Source organism: Microchirus variegatus (genome assembly GCF_963457635.1).
Source record: "Microchirus variegatus genome assembly, chromosome: 7".
Lineage (NCBI taxonomy): Eukaryota > Metazoa > Chordata > Actinopteri > Pleuronectiformes > Soleidae > Microchirus > Microchirus variegatus.
The window spans coordinates 228,847-242,024 of NC_139808.1; the positions used below are offsets into that span (position 1 = coordinate 228,847).

Genomic DNA, 13,178 nt, shown 5'->3' on the forward strand with positions numbered 1-13,178 from the left:
ATTAATTTGTGTGTACATTTATTTATTTATAAAATTGTGTTTCAAATAATCCAGTGTGCGATTACAAGATCATTGAACAAAAGCTATGAAAAAAACACTTTGGTCCGATAAAAAAATAATGTGATCAAAAGAATCATAAGAGAGACAGAAAGTATACGACATACATGCGTAAATATCAGTTTAAATATTGCACGTCAGGCTTTTGCATAGAGCTGTAAAAACACATACATCGGTTTAAAGTTTGTAAGTAAATCTGTAAATCTGCTCCATAATGAAGCCATTGTGTAATGCATCGAGCAGCACTTGAGCCAAAATGGCTACTGTTTTTACTCCCAGTCAGAAATTCCATTTGGATAAAGCTGTGGTGATTATATGTATGTATATATATATATATATATATATATATAAATATATATATATATATATATGTTGTATGTATTATTGTTTAAACTCTTCTTCTAAAATTGTACACACAGATCAGGGTAATACTAACACAGACATTTCCTAATAACAATAGATGTTTTTTTCCTTCACAGTGGTTCTGACCGACACACACACACACACACATATACTAGTCCTGATATGTTAGTTTCATACGTGAAGGCGATCTTTTATTTGCATCAGTCCCCTGAGCACGATATGAGGTAAGATGACGGAGGATTGCCACGTGAAATAAAAAAAACACATATTTGTTCATGATAAGACACAAACGTGACCCCATTTAACACACAAACACACACACAAAGTGGTTCATTCTTGTAATCCGGAACCTGGAATTTCATAAACAATTAATGCCTAACTTTAACCTCATCACAATTCAAATTGTAGCCCTACACTTATCTAGATCCTCGGAAGTTAGCTTCTGCTTCATTAGCAGCAGTTGTTGGTCTCCAAAAGAAGATACTGGTCCTGACAAGGTCCGCGTTTATACAAAAAAAGGTCTTAAAGAGGTAACAAATACAAGTGCACACACACACACACACAGTGCAGAAAATGTCACCCGATCCTCGGAGTACGTTTGGTCTCTGGCTGATACGAATGCAGAAAAGCAAATGCACCCACGCCTGCACGTCATTTGATGTTGTGTCCATTTGTACAAAATAACCCACAGATCAAGTCCATCGATATTTAGACGATGTTAAGACGAGGCTCTGATGTAAAGACGTGGTTAGTTACCGTCTAAAGGTCTCTGGACACCAAAGGCGGTGATGAAGACGTTGACCACCACTATGATGAAGACAAAGGCCGTGGACACGTTTTCCATGATGTTCAGCTTGTAGTGCATGGTCTCATCGTTCAGGTTCCACTTGACTGTCGAGAAAAGAGAAAAGACGCACTTTAAAACGGCAGCAGGGACCTCTTTAGGCCACAGGGGGGCAGCGGCAGACTTCCTGACACATTAGTGAAGTCATCAGTCCTCACCTTCCATGAGGTCATCATATTAGTCACTAGTACAAGAGGAACCTATGTTGATCCTCTTATTCCAGAGAAGTTTGGACTTTTTATTCATACTGTACATGACACTAAAGCTACAGAGTACAGAGGGTGACATTTAGGAAAGTTTATGTGCAGAAACTGATTTGAATAATAAAGCTGCAGTGTGCAACCTCTGGTGATCCAGAGTAGTTAGCTACAGCTAACTACCAAAGACGACTATGTCCTGGACAACTGACAACCTTTACAGACATCAGATTACATTAGGTATAAACTAGTGCTGTCAAACGTTAACGCATCAACGACGTTTAACGGCGTCAACGTTCAAGCACGTTAACATTTATGTGACTCCTGATTGTTAAAGTGAGTCTCTAAAGTAACGCTAAACTTTAAAAACAGAGGCACACACATACGCAGTACACAGGTACGCTGGTTATTTGTAGCGCTGCTCTTTTCCTTTAATAAACAGACTGTTCCAGTTCCACTGTAGGCGCGCTAACAGCGCTAAAAGGAGCTAATGCAGCTAACGGAGCTAACTGGTAAAACGGTGCCTGGTGTCGTGGCACGTAAACATGAAGCCATGCGCGTATTTTTCCGGTCAGTCGTCATGGAAACGTGCCACGCGTTAACTTTATGAATGAGACAATGTCCGATTATTTATAAGCCGCATCCTCAATCTGAAAATGGGCTCCTTCAGGCAATACTATCAGACCAGGGAGTGTATAGCCGTGTTTCCATCATGGTACAGTTCAGTTTGGAGCAGCACGGTACGGTTTCAGTGACATACGTAGCATGACGTTGTTCCGGTGCGCCGACAGCTAACGACAACATTTAACGAGACACAACAGACAACAAAGGAGGAAATCCAGCAGCTCAGTTTATCTCAACAAGACATTAAACTTTGTACGGGAACAGAAACACCGGTAAGCTGACTGTTCCACCTGTACATTCTCAAAACTATGGTTCCCCATAGAAAAGGTACCAAAAAAATTGGAACGGTTGGGGACTGTTTTTTCAGTTCTATAGCTAATGGAGACTCAGTACCAGACTGTACCAAACTGCTCCCCTCAGTGGAAACACAGTGTTTGTGTGTATACAGCAGCAGTGAAGGGTTGAGGGACAGGAAACCATTATCTTATCAAACTGCTGAGTAAGCAGTGTTTTTTTGAGAAGAAGAATCCAAGTGTTTTGAGTGTAATGTTGCGGTTACCTCACTTGTCTGTCTTCACATAAATCATCAGAATCACTTCCTGTGTGCAGCGCTGGAATGTCGCCGGGCAACACAAGATCTAAACACTACAATACTGGGAAACAGGAACAGCTTTTTGCTTATTTCTAATGTATTTTATCGTATGTTTTTACGTCTATAATGTCTCATGTCATGCTGAATACTAGTCGTAAAAGAGTGTTTACATCCTTTATGGTATGCATAGGCCTCTGTACGTCCCTGATGACGGGGTGAGTGTAGTCGCTAATTCATACAAACTGTAAAGTATCTTAATCTGTTCAATGTGTCCGTGTGTGATTAGGTTCAAAGGAGCACGAAGAGGAAATGTGCTTTTAAAAGACACGAGTGTTGTTGAAGATAGTATTCAGTAAAGGAATTCTTATGGAATTAGATTTGTGTCAGTATTTTCAAACAACACTTTATGAATTGAGAAAACAAAACATTAACTACACAATCAAATACACAAACTGCAAAATTAAATATCATTGAAAAATATTGTTTTTTTTGTTTGCCATTCTGATCAGACCAGGGCCTGAGCAAGCTGCCTGCTGATTGGCTACACTCTTAGAAATAAGGGTTCCAAAAGGGTTCTTCTACAAGGACTGAGGTTCTACCTGGAACCGTTTGCTTCTGAGGGTTCTTGGTGACACTAATGGTTCCCTTTAACCCCTTTAAAACCCCTGAATAAAGTTTGAAGGGTTCTTGGTGACACTAAGGGTTCCAGGTGGAAAAGTTATAAAAGGTTCTACCTGGAACATAAAAGGGTTCTCCTATGAGGACAAGCCGAAGAACCTTATGGTTCTACTTAGCACTTTTATTTCTAAGAGTTTTGGAGCGACAGCTCAATGGACCAGACGTAGTCACAGGTTTTGAGTCACTATTCGCCTGGAACTCGTTCCCCAAGTTCTTTCGACAAAATAATCGCTTCGCCATTAGCTTTACGCTAAAATAAAAACCTGACTAGAACCCTGCAGTAGTTCTGAGGAGCAAAGAGGGAGAACAACCCTGAGTGCATTTAACTATTCACTCTATAGGTCAACATAAGTGACTCAGATTAGATTAAGATCTAGAAATCCACTGAAATCCAGAGGAGAGCAACTTTAAATGAGTAGCAGCTGAGAGGAGACTTGGCAGAAATCTCTTCCTGTTGGGCGTTTTCAACCCAGCTAAGATTAGGGTACTTAGAAAAATGCTTGTGGTGGTTTGGGGTGAGTCAGTATTAGCCGGACTATCTATACATCTCATGTGTGAATAAATGATAGTTTTAGGAAAGGGCTCTCACACTTACCTATGAAGATGAGCATAACACCAACTACTATTTGTAGGACGAGAGAGATGGTGATGAGCGTAATGAGGGGAACGTAGAAGGTGAAGTCGGACCCTTGCTGCAGAACGGCCTTTAACTGTGAGGCGTTAGCCATCAGTAGAGCCACATCCAGCATGCTTTCTGCTGCACTCTTCTTATTGGCATAATTGTTCATGTTCAACGGTTCCTTTTGCTTCCTCTTCTTCCTCCATCCTCGCAGAGCTACCTGAACACAAGCACAAACCCTGACATCAGTGTCTGACACAGCATGACTCAAAAGTGTGGTAACAGAACATCTGATTGTCAATAATCATTGATTTTCAACAAACTCAGTGGAGGCTTTTAGGTGTAATAATATTCTCTTATGGCACAAAAAATCTGATGTTTGCAGAAGCTCTATATAAAGAAAATAGCCGTACTTTGCCTATTAAAGCACACCAGGAAGTCAGAGTGTATTAAGTGACCACCAGGGGGCAAAAATAATGCCATTTGAATGGAAATCTATGGGAAAATGAGCCGCCTTCCCACTAGATTTACAGCATCAGTAAACCTTTTTCAACCGTGTGGCCCAGGTTACTTTAATGTGGACAAAAATGAATGAAAATGATGCCGAGCGTTTGGTCAAAAATATATCGATTCTGTGATATATTGCCGTCCTTCTGCGAGTGCTACTATAATTGATACACTACTATTTCATACTACATTTTACATTTTGTTTTCTTCAGTTAGACAGATATCGTGATGTATCGATATGTGATTGTCGTCCATTTAGTGATGGGCGTTAGCGCCCTTAGCGCCCGATCATTAAAATGAGTCTCTAAAGCAGGGGTTCTCAAAGTTTTGATACCTGAGGGCCAATTTAGGAACCCAACATTGGACTGAGGGACGCCAAAGGAAAAAAAACAGAAATAAATCCCATTTGTAATCATTTTAATGACAGTTGTACAGTTTACACTTATTGGTCTGTATCCAGTAATGTCCAATAAACATTTAACAAGCTTAGTAGCTCCTGGATTAAAACTATCAACTGTAATTCATTGCGTGCCGCCAGAAATGCTTCTGTGGGCCGCCATTGGCCCGCGGGCCGCACTTTGAGAACCAATGCTCTGTTTAAAAACAGAGGCACACATACACAGTACACAGGTACGCTGGTTATTCGTAGCGCTGCTCTTTTCGTTTCATAAAACAAACCGCTCCAGTTCCACTGTAGGCACGCTAACGGCGCTAAAGAAGCTAACGCAGGCAAACATGACGTCACGCGTGTCTTTTGGCGGTCAGTTGTCATGGAAACGCTTCATACGTTAACGTGCCCAGCACTACTCCCAATGCATCCATCATCACAGAATCGCTGTATCGTATCGTGAGGTAACCTGTGATTCCTTCTGCTGTGATGTAATAAGTATGTTGTCCCTGTTTTACAACATGTGAAATGCAGTGTTTACATGTTGGGATTTCTTTTTCTGTGCATTTACATCAGTGTGTCAACATACACTGGGAATTTTGTCAACAGAGCAAAAAGTCCAACAATGTTTGACATATATATATATACATATATATATATATACATATATACATATATACACATGTTGGGTTGAACCAGCTCAGTTTGTAGAATAACTTAATGAAATAAAAACTTACTTCATGATAAGATCAGAATTCTCATTGTGAAAACAAAACTAAGTCCCAAAAATGACACTCACTGTTTTCAGATATTAATAGAAGTGAACGTGTCCAGTGACTAAATTCAAAAGGGGGCGCTCTGTTTGAATAAGAGGGTTTAGTGACTCCTTTAATTCAGAGGTCAGAAATACTTTGCCGCAGTCTTTCTTTCGAGCCAAGGTCACGGTTGAGACAAAGGTTTAAATGGCCTCCAGCCCAAGAGCAGTGAGGACCAACATTTACCGTATGAGCAGTTTAACAAAGCTCACATGTACAACATACATCATACGTGTGAAGACACACACTCAATGTTTATTATATCAAATAAAATAAGGATTATATCCTTGTGAGGAAAGTTAAAGAGAGAGGTTTGTATTCCACTATGACCTTCTTCTTTAATCTTTTCAGGAAGAGGTCATGTCAAGAACCAACATCCTTCCCTTTTTTGAACAATAATAGAAGTATGTGTTTTATCATTAATCAGAACAGAAACTCCCTGTTTCTATTTATTATGAGTTAAGTTCAGTCTCATCACGGTGCAGCGTCACTTGTATCCAGGTCGATCTACATCATCGTTCTGCTCTGAACATCTGCCACAAGTGGAAAACATCACACACCTGTGGTCGACAGCAGGTTTAACCCAAATCACTCACATACACAATAGTTCTTTTAAAAGTATTATTATCACTTCTCAGTTTTCATAAGCTCATAAAAGTACTAGTAGTTTCTTTTTTGTGTCTATCCTGTTAAATTACATGTAATATTAAAAAAAAAAGAAAAAAGATGCATTTAACTTGAGTTTATTACTTGAATGAGGCTAAGCCTAACCTACTATTTTTACTTTTATCTGGGTAAACCAGTACTGATACTGACCTTTACCCCCAATAAATAACTTATATCACTGTATTAAGTATTCTGCTTATAACCAGTGTTTTTATTTTATTATTATTTATAAATCACTACATATTTTCAGTTTTATTGTAGTGACTCTGTCTCATCCAACATCAAATGTTATGAAACAATAACAAAACAAATCAAGTTTCACTATAACAGTGAGGAAGAGGAAGATGATTAGAGAGCAAATTATCTTGTGAAAAGTTTATTTACACCACTGTATTTTAACGTATTTTAAACTTGAGAGCTTAATATTTCCCTCAGGTGGTACTCAGTATTAAAACAACAACAACAACAACAAAAAACTAAACAAACATAAACACATGTGGTACTTCCTACTTCATTACATCCTAGTTCCTCACACTTTCAGACCACAGTACACACTTTACTGGTTATTTATTCACTTATTTTGTTATTATAATACATTTGTTAGTCAACTGATCAAGTCACTAAAATGCTATTTTAAAACAAGATCCCATGATGTCATTTAGTTATTATTTATAGATGTAGAGAGAATATGAAGTTACAGACTGTGTCTTTAAGTTTTACAGAGGTCTTTTCTGATTTTTAATTACACTAAAACATACATTATATTTTGTTGAAATTGCTATTACTTTAAGAAGATGTTTATTTAATCAATTTTATTACATATTTTTTACGAAAATCTTGATTAAAAGTGTTATTACAGCATTTATTTATTAGTTTTTATAGTTGAACAATAAGGCTTTTATTAGCTCTGTAAGCATAGCCTTAACTTTTCTGATTTTTAATTGTATTAAAACAGACATTACACTTTGTTAAAATTGCTATTACTTTAAACAGATTTGTATTTAATTTATATTATTTTATTATTAAAATTGTACAATAAGGCTGTTATTAGCTCCATGAGTGCAGCCTTGACTTTCTGATGTTAAATTGTATTAAAACAGACATTACACTTGCTATTACTTAAAGAGGATTTTTATATAACCTATTTTATTACATGTTTTTTTATGACCTTTATTAAAAGTGTCAAATTAAAATTGGACAATAAGGCTTTTATTGGCTCCATGTGCACACACTTAAGCTAAGAGAAAAAGTAAGTGTTTTTAATTGTAAATACAGACATTCTTGAATATTTAACGTTACATTTTAACCCACTTTGTTCTAAACCATGGGAACTATATGAGTCACAGCTGACCTGACCCAGGGCTGGAGGAGGAGGAGGAGGAGGAGGGTGGTGATTGCTCAGTGCACCCACACAATGATCCTCAGTCAGTGAAGAAATACTATCATCATGTGTAACACGAGCTTTAGAATGTAACAACAGACAGACAGAGTCAGGGGTACAGACGAAAAGTGTCCTCACAACAACTAACTGTGAAATTAGAGGTATTTTAAAGCTGAACCAGTCACATTATAGTTTACATACCATCATATTAAGACTGTGTGTGTGTGTGTGTTTGTGTGTGTGTGTGTGTGTGTGATCTTGTACTTGCGGCATACTGAGGACCAGTGAGGGTATTTAAACAACAAAGTGAGGTCATTTTTACGAAGTGAGGACATTTTGTCCGGTCCTCACTTTATTTTCATTGAAATCACTTCCTTAGGTTGATATAACATGCTATACTCAATTTGTAAAAAAAAAACAACAAAAAAAAAAACACATTTTGGACGACATAGTATAGTATGAAATTGTTGTCAAATTTTGGACCAAAAAAAAAAAAAAGACATCGAAAAAAGTTTTCCAGCCCCTTTTGTTCTGGGGCTCCACCTGCAGACATTTTATGGTAGTTCTTTATAGATGTCATTCATGAAGTAGATATTTGTAATTGTGTTAATTTATAAAGTGGAAAATGCTGGTCCTCACTTTGTCAGCAACGCAGTCCTCAGTATGCAGCAAATACAAGAATGTGTGTGTGTGTGTGTGTGTGTGTGTGTGTGTGTGTGTGTGTGTGTGTGTGTGTGTGTGTGAGTGGATGATGTGAAACAAGGCTTATTTTCCCTCCATGTGAAACACCTCATGTTGGAGGAAACACACCGTGTGAAGTCCCTCTAACCGGCTTAGACTGGAGCATTAGTGCAGCTTATTATTAACCATGACTGAACAACATAAAAACACGTTAAATAACGGGCACCGTCGCCGCCTTACCTCCGCCTCGCCGTTACGGTCAGCATCACTGTTCATCTCCAAGTTCTCCGTGGCCATTTTGTTGTTGGTTGTCATGTAAAAGGGGGAAAGTGAACGTTGTCTCCGTCTGAAGCTGCAGAGACTGAGTTAGTGTTTGAGCGGCTGTGACGACAGGAGACGAGGTTACGGCTCCACAACCACCGCCCAAACAACATGGAGGCGACGGTCCTCACACACACAGACCGAACACTGGAGCGGTTCTGACCGCATGAGTCTCTACTGACATGACACGACTAATGTGTTCACTTAGAACAATTAACCCCACAAAAAAACCTCCTTCTTGCCATAATAACATTTTAAATCCCTTCACTGCGGCTACAGTCGTAAACGATGATTGACAGACTACAGTCGCCGTGGCTCTCTGCTGCCATCGTGCGTGTTATGGCGGTACTGCACCGTTACAGGCAAGGGAATTCAGGCAGAGGTGGAAATGATACTGACATATTCTACTCAATTAAAATTAAAGGATTAAACTTCACGTAAGTAAAATATATATACATACATATATATATATATATATATTTTTTTTTTACACAAACAAAAATTAAATTGAAGCTAATTTGAAGCATAATTTCAAGATTTCAAGATTTAATTTGCCATTTGTGCCATTTGAAAAAGCTCCAAATGTAGACATTTGATCTTCTAAAAAGCTGCAGTGACTTCACTAGTGCAAACTTCTTTTCAGCAACAGAAGCTCGATCCAAACGCAGCATTGCCCTTTTAACACATGTGGGACCACACACACACACACACAGAGAGTTAGTGAATAGGAGGCTCAGTTGTCCAGACATCAGTTTATTGTCACATTCACTGTGTCTCAGTTTAAACTGACCCTCCTAACCTCTGACCCACTAACTGCTTTCTATTGTTTTCACCATTTCCCTGGTGACATAGGAAGGTTTTCTCCTCTCAGAGCAGATTCTATTCAATTAAAAAAATGTTTCCTCTGGTTTATCTGTGAGGAAACAAAGATTAAGATCTCAATGTGCTCTATATAAAAACAAAATAACATTTGGAAACATTATTTGAATTTGAACAAAACCCAATCATAAGTTATGAAAAAACAACATACATAATAATGAAGTGAATGCTTTAAAATAGTTATGGATTTAAAAATATTCACATTTCAGTTCCACGTGTGTGCAACATAACAACTAAATACTGCTCCACTATATTTGGTGTGAACTCTTGGTCTTGACTATAAACCTGAGTCAGTTGACCTGCAGGTTTATGTCTTTTAATATATAATTAATGTATTCTGGACCTGAACTATTTAGTCTTAGTATTTGTGGACTAGCAACAGAACTTCATAGTCTGCTTTACTGAATGGAAGAAAGTGTAGATGCTCTTAAAAACAAAGTTTAAACAAACACCAGAGTTAATCAATGACTTGCTTGGTTAGTTTTAGTTAGTCAACAAATCCATTTGTCACTATCACTAACAAGTACATGGTCTGATGTCACTGGTGCCATTGTGTTCACTGGGTCATCTGGTTTTTGGTGCTTTTACTAAGGGCCAATTCCAATTCCTATCTTAACCCTCAAGCTCAACCCTTAATCTTAACTGGCCTCAAAACCAAGTGTTGAGGGTTATTTTGTCACTTAGAAATGGGACACCCCTTAAATGCAGATACGTCTTCAGACTGTAGGGGGCAGAATAACACGGAAGCTGCGTCCAGTCTGTCAACTACAAAAAAGAAGAAGAAGAAGAAGACATTTACGTCAGGATTATTTATTCTGATCCGTTTGTCAGTCAAGTTATTAGGTTGTCAGTTAGTTATAAGATGATACTCATACAAATATTCAGCTGACAGTTACCACACACCACGACTTATTGAAAAGTAAACCACACCGGCCGACTATTGACAAAAGATGGTCAAATAAAAATAAATGTTACGCAACAATGACGTCAGTAATCCATAATATGGGCCTAAACTAAGATCATTTTTATATCTCTATTAACAAAGAAAATTGTATGGTTTCTCAGTTTAGCAGTGTTTCAATCTCATGTCACCCAGCGACATTAATTCCTGTGCTGCACACAGGAAGTGCTTTGTTTTATGTCAAGGCAGCAACATGTGCTAAAGCTGCTAACAGGTTACAGTATGCCCGAAAACACAAAGAAGTGTCTACGAAACGTTTCAGAAGTGAATTAAACTGTGAAGAAAAAAAAATCCGCTGTCCGACAGTTTGACAGAGTCAACACTTCTTGTCCCCGCCCACCCCTGCTCTGCTGTTGTATACACACAAACACTCCCTCAGTCTGGTCTGATGGTGTTTGCCTGAAGGAGACAGTTTTCAGATGAAGGACACGACATAGAAACTATGTTAGCGTCAGATTAGGTGGGAGTCGATCATGATGACTAATGCGGTAGTGTTTTTATTTTCTATAAATTTGAATGTTGAAGTCTTCTGTTACCAATACTGCAGGGATGTGACATCACTACTCCTCATTACTGTAACTCCTAGACCAGGGGTTCTCAAAGTTTTGATACCTGAGGCCAATTTAGGAACCCAACATTGGACTGAGGGTCACCAAAGGAAAAAAAATCCCATTTGTAATAACTTTAATGACCAGATTGCAGTTCTACAGTTTAGTGTTAAGTAATATAAGCGTTAATATAATAATGCTTTATAATTTACTGTGTAATTACCCAGTATTTTGGCCATTGTACTTACCTTCTAATTACAGGTTAATACCAAGTAACACATTTCTGTTACCATATATTTACTGGGTAAATAGCTAGTAATTGGGGGCTGTAGCTACCTGCTTATTACCAGCTTATAACACAATAATACACTAAAATTCACCATATAGAAACCAGGTAAATACCCAGTATTTTTGTTTACACTTATTGGTCTGTATCCAGTAATGTCCAATAAACATTTAACAAGCTTAGTCACTCCTGGATTAAAACTATCAACTGTAATTCATTGCGGGCCGCCAGAAATGTTTCTGTGGGCCACCATTGGCCCCCGGGCCGCACTTTGAGAACCTATGTCCTAGACTGTTTGTGATATCTCGAAAATTAAAAAACTATGGACTGACGATCTGTCCAGGGAGTAACTCTGCTTTTTGCCCTACCAGAAAACAGAGAAATAGAGCTTTGCACCCATATACTTGTCATTACGGTAGAACCTCAGGACCACAGACAAAATTCATCAAGCACATGACACGTTTGTAATGTCAGGTTCTCAGTGTTCCTAAACAGATGAATAACTCTCAGATATCGAAAGAGATTTTTTGGACAATTCTACATCCATAAAATCACTGTAAATCAATGCAGCATCATTATCATGATTAAATATCAACGAATGTATATTTGCTGAGTCACTGACTCTTTTGTGTCTCTGACAAAAATAAAAGACAACACTGTTACATCACTTCTGCTCATGAGGATCAAACAGAGGCAAAATCATAAAATCTACAAAACACCTAAAGTTACACACTGCAGCTTCAGTTAGTTCACTTTGCACACAGGACTTTTGCTGATAGTATTTTATTTTCTTCATGCACAGTATTGTTGATTTTCACCTAAATACAGATCCCACATGTGGATCAATATTCAATGTATTTTGACATCTTTATTATAGTTGTATTCTTTACTAATTCTAGCTAGTGCTGGACGATATGGACCAAAAGTCATATCCTGATACATTTAGGCTGAATATGAATATACGACATGTATCCCGATATTTTTTCCGCATAGCGAGAGCCGTGAAATGTGACATGTCACAAGTAGTTTTATTTAAAGGTGCATTATGTAATAAATGATAAAATCCTCCTAATATGTCACAGAGACTCAGGAATAATGTTCATATAACAAACTGAACTCACCAACAACAACAGTACAGACAAAATATTTGCATTAAAATAAATATTTTGCAGACTGCAAATCATGTTTATGTTTTGAAATCATGTTTTGTCATGTGGCGCCACCTACCGCCGTCTACCAATCATTGCAGTCAGTAGAGTCTCAGCTGCCGAGCAACCACGGGTTGCCAGTTATGTCAGAAAACGAAACCTAAAAGACCTCGGTATTTTGAATTTGAATGTAGTAACTGTTTTTGCCACATTCTTACATATGGCACCTTTAAATAATCAACAGTTGGAAAAAAACACAGGTTTCTTCACCTGGTTCATGAATAAATCCTCAGCTGTTTAAATAATAAAATGTAAATTGTATAACAACAGGTTTTATTTTGATATCCCATGTAAAAATATATTGATATATTTGTTATATCTATATATCAACCAGCCCTAATTCTAGAAGAACTTTTTGATTAAAATACATCAAATCAAGACAAATGTCTTCACCATGAGAAATCTTTATTATTATTATTATTATTATTATTATTATTAATAATAATAAGCTTTCTCAACTGTTTACAGAGCTCACATTTTCTCACGGTGTCTTTAAAAATCATCCTCCCATTAAAGACGTAGCGCGTCACAGTGAGGACGGAAAGCGGTGTGGTCCACACTCA

The 13,178-nt window shown here is 37.7% G+C and overlaps 1 protein-coding gene across 1 annotated transcript; it reads right to left on the bottom strand.

Moving 5' to 3' along the window:
* Window positions 1-42: 42 nt before the first annotated feature.
* ninj1 (ninjurin 1) lies at window positions 43-8,761 on the bottom strand. Its single transcript, XM_083892899.1, has 3 exons — window positions 8,653-8,761; window positions 3,951-4,194; window positions 43-1,311 (listed from the first exon to the last, which is right to left on the bottom strand). The coding sequence occupies exons 1-3, from the start codon at window positions 8,725-8,727 to the stop codon at window positions 1,169-1,171; spliced, it is 462 nt and encodes a 153-aa protein (XP_083749025.1). The 5' UTR covers window positions 8,728-8,761; the 3' UTR covers window positions 43-1,168.
* Between the last annotated feature and the right edge of the window lie 4,417 nt (window positions 8,762-13,178).

Coding starts and splice junctions, on each gene's coding strand:
- ninj1 (XM_083892899.1), bottom strand. CDS start 8,727: ATGACAACCAACAACAAAATGGCCACGGAGAACTTGGAGATGAACAGT. Junction 4,195..8,652: donor ACCGTAACGGCGAGGCGGAG/GTAAGGCGGCGA, acceptor GCTTGTGTTCAG/GTAGCTCTGCGAGGATGGAG. Junction 1,312..3,950: donor TGTTATGCTCATCTTCATAG/GTAAGTGTGAGA, acceptor TTTTCTCGACAG/TCAAGTGGAACCTGAACGAT.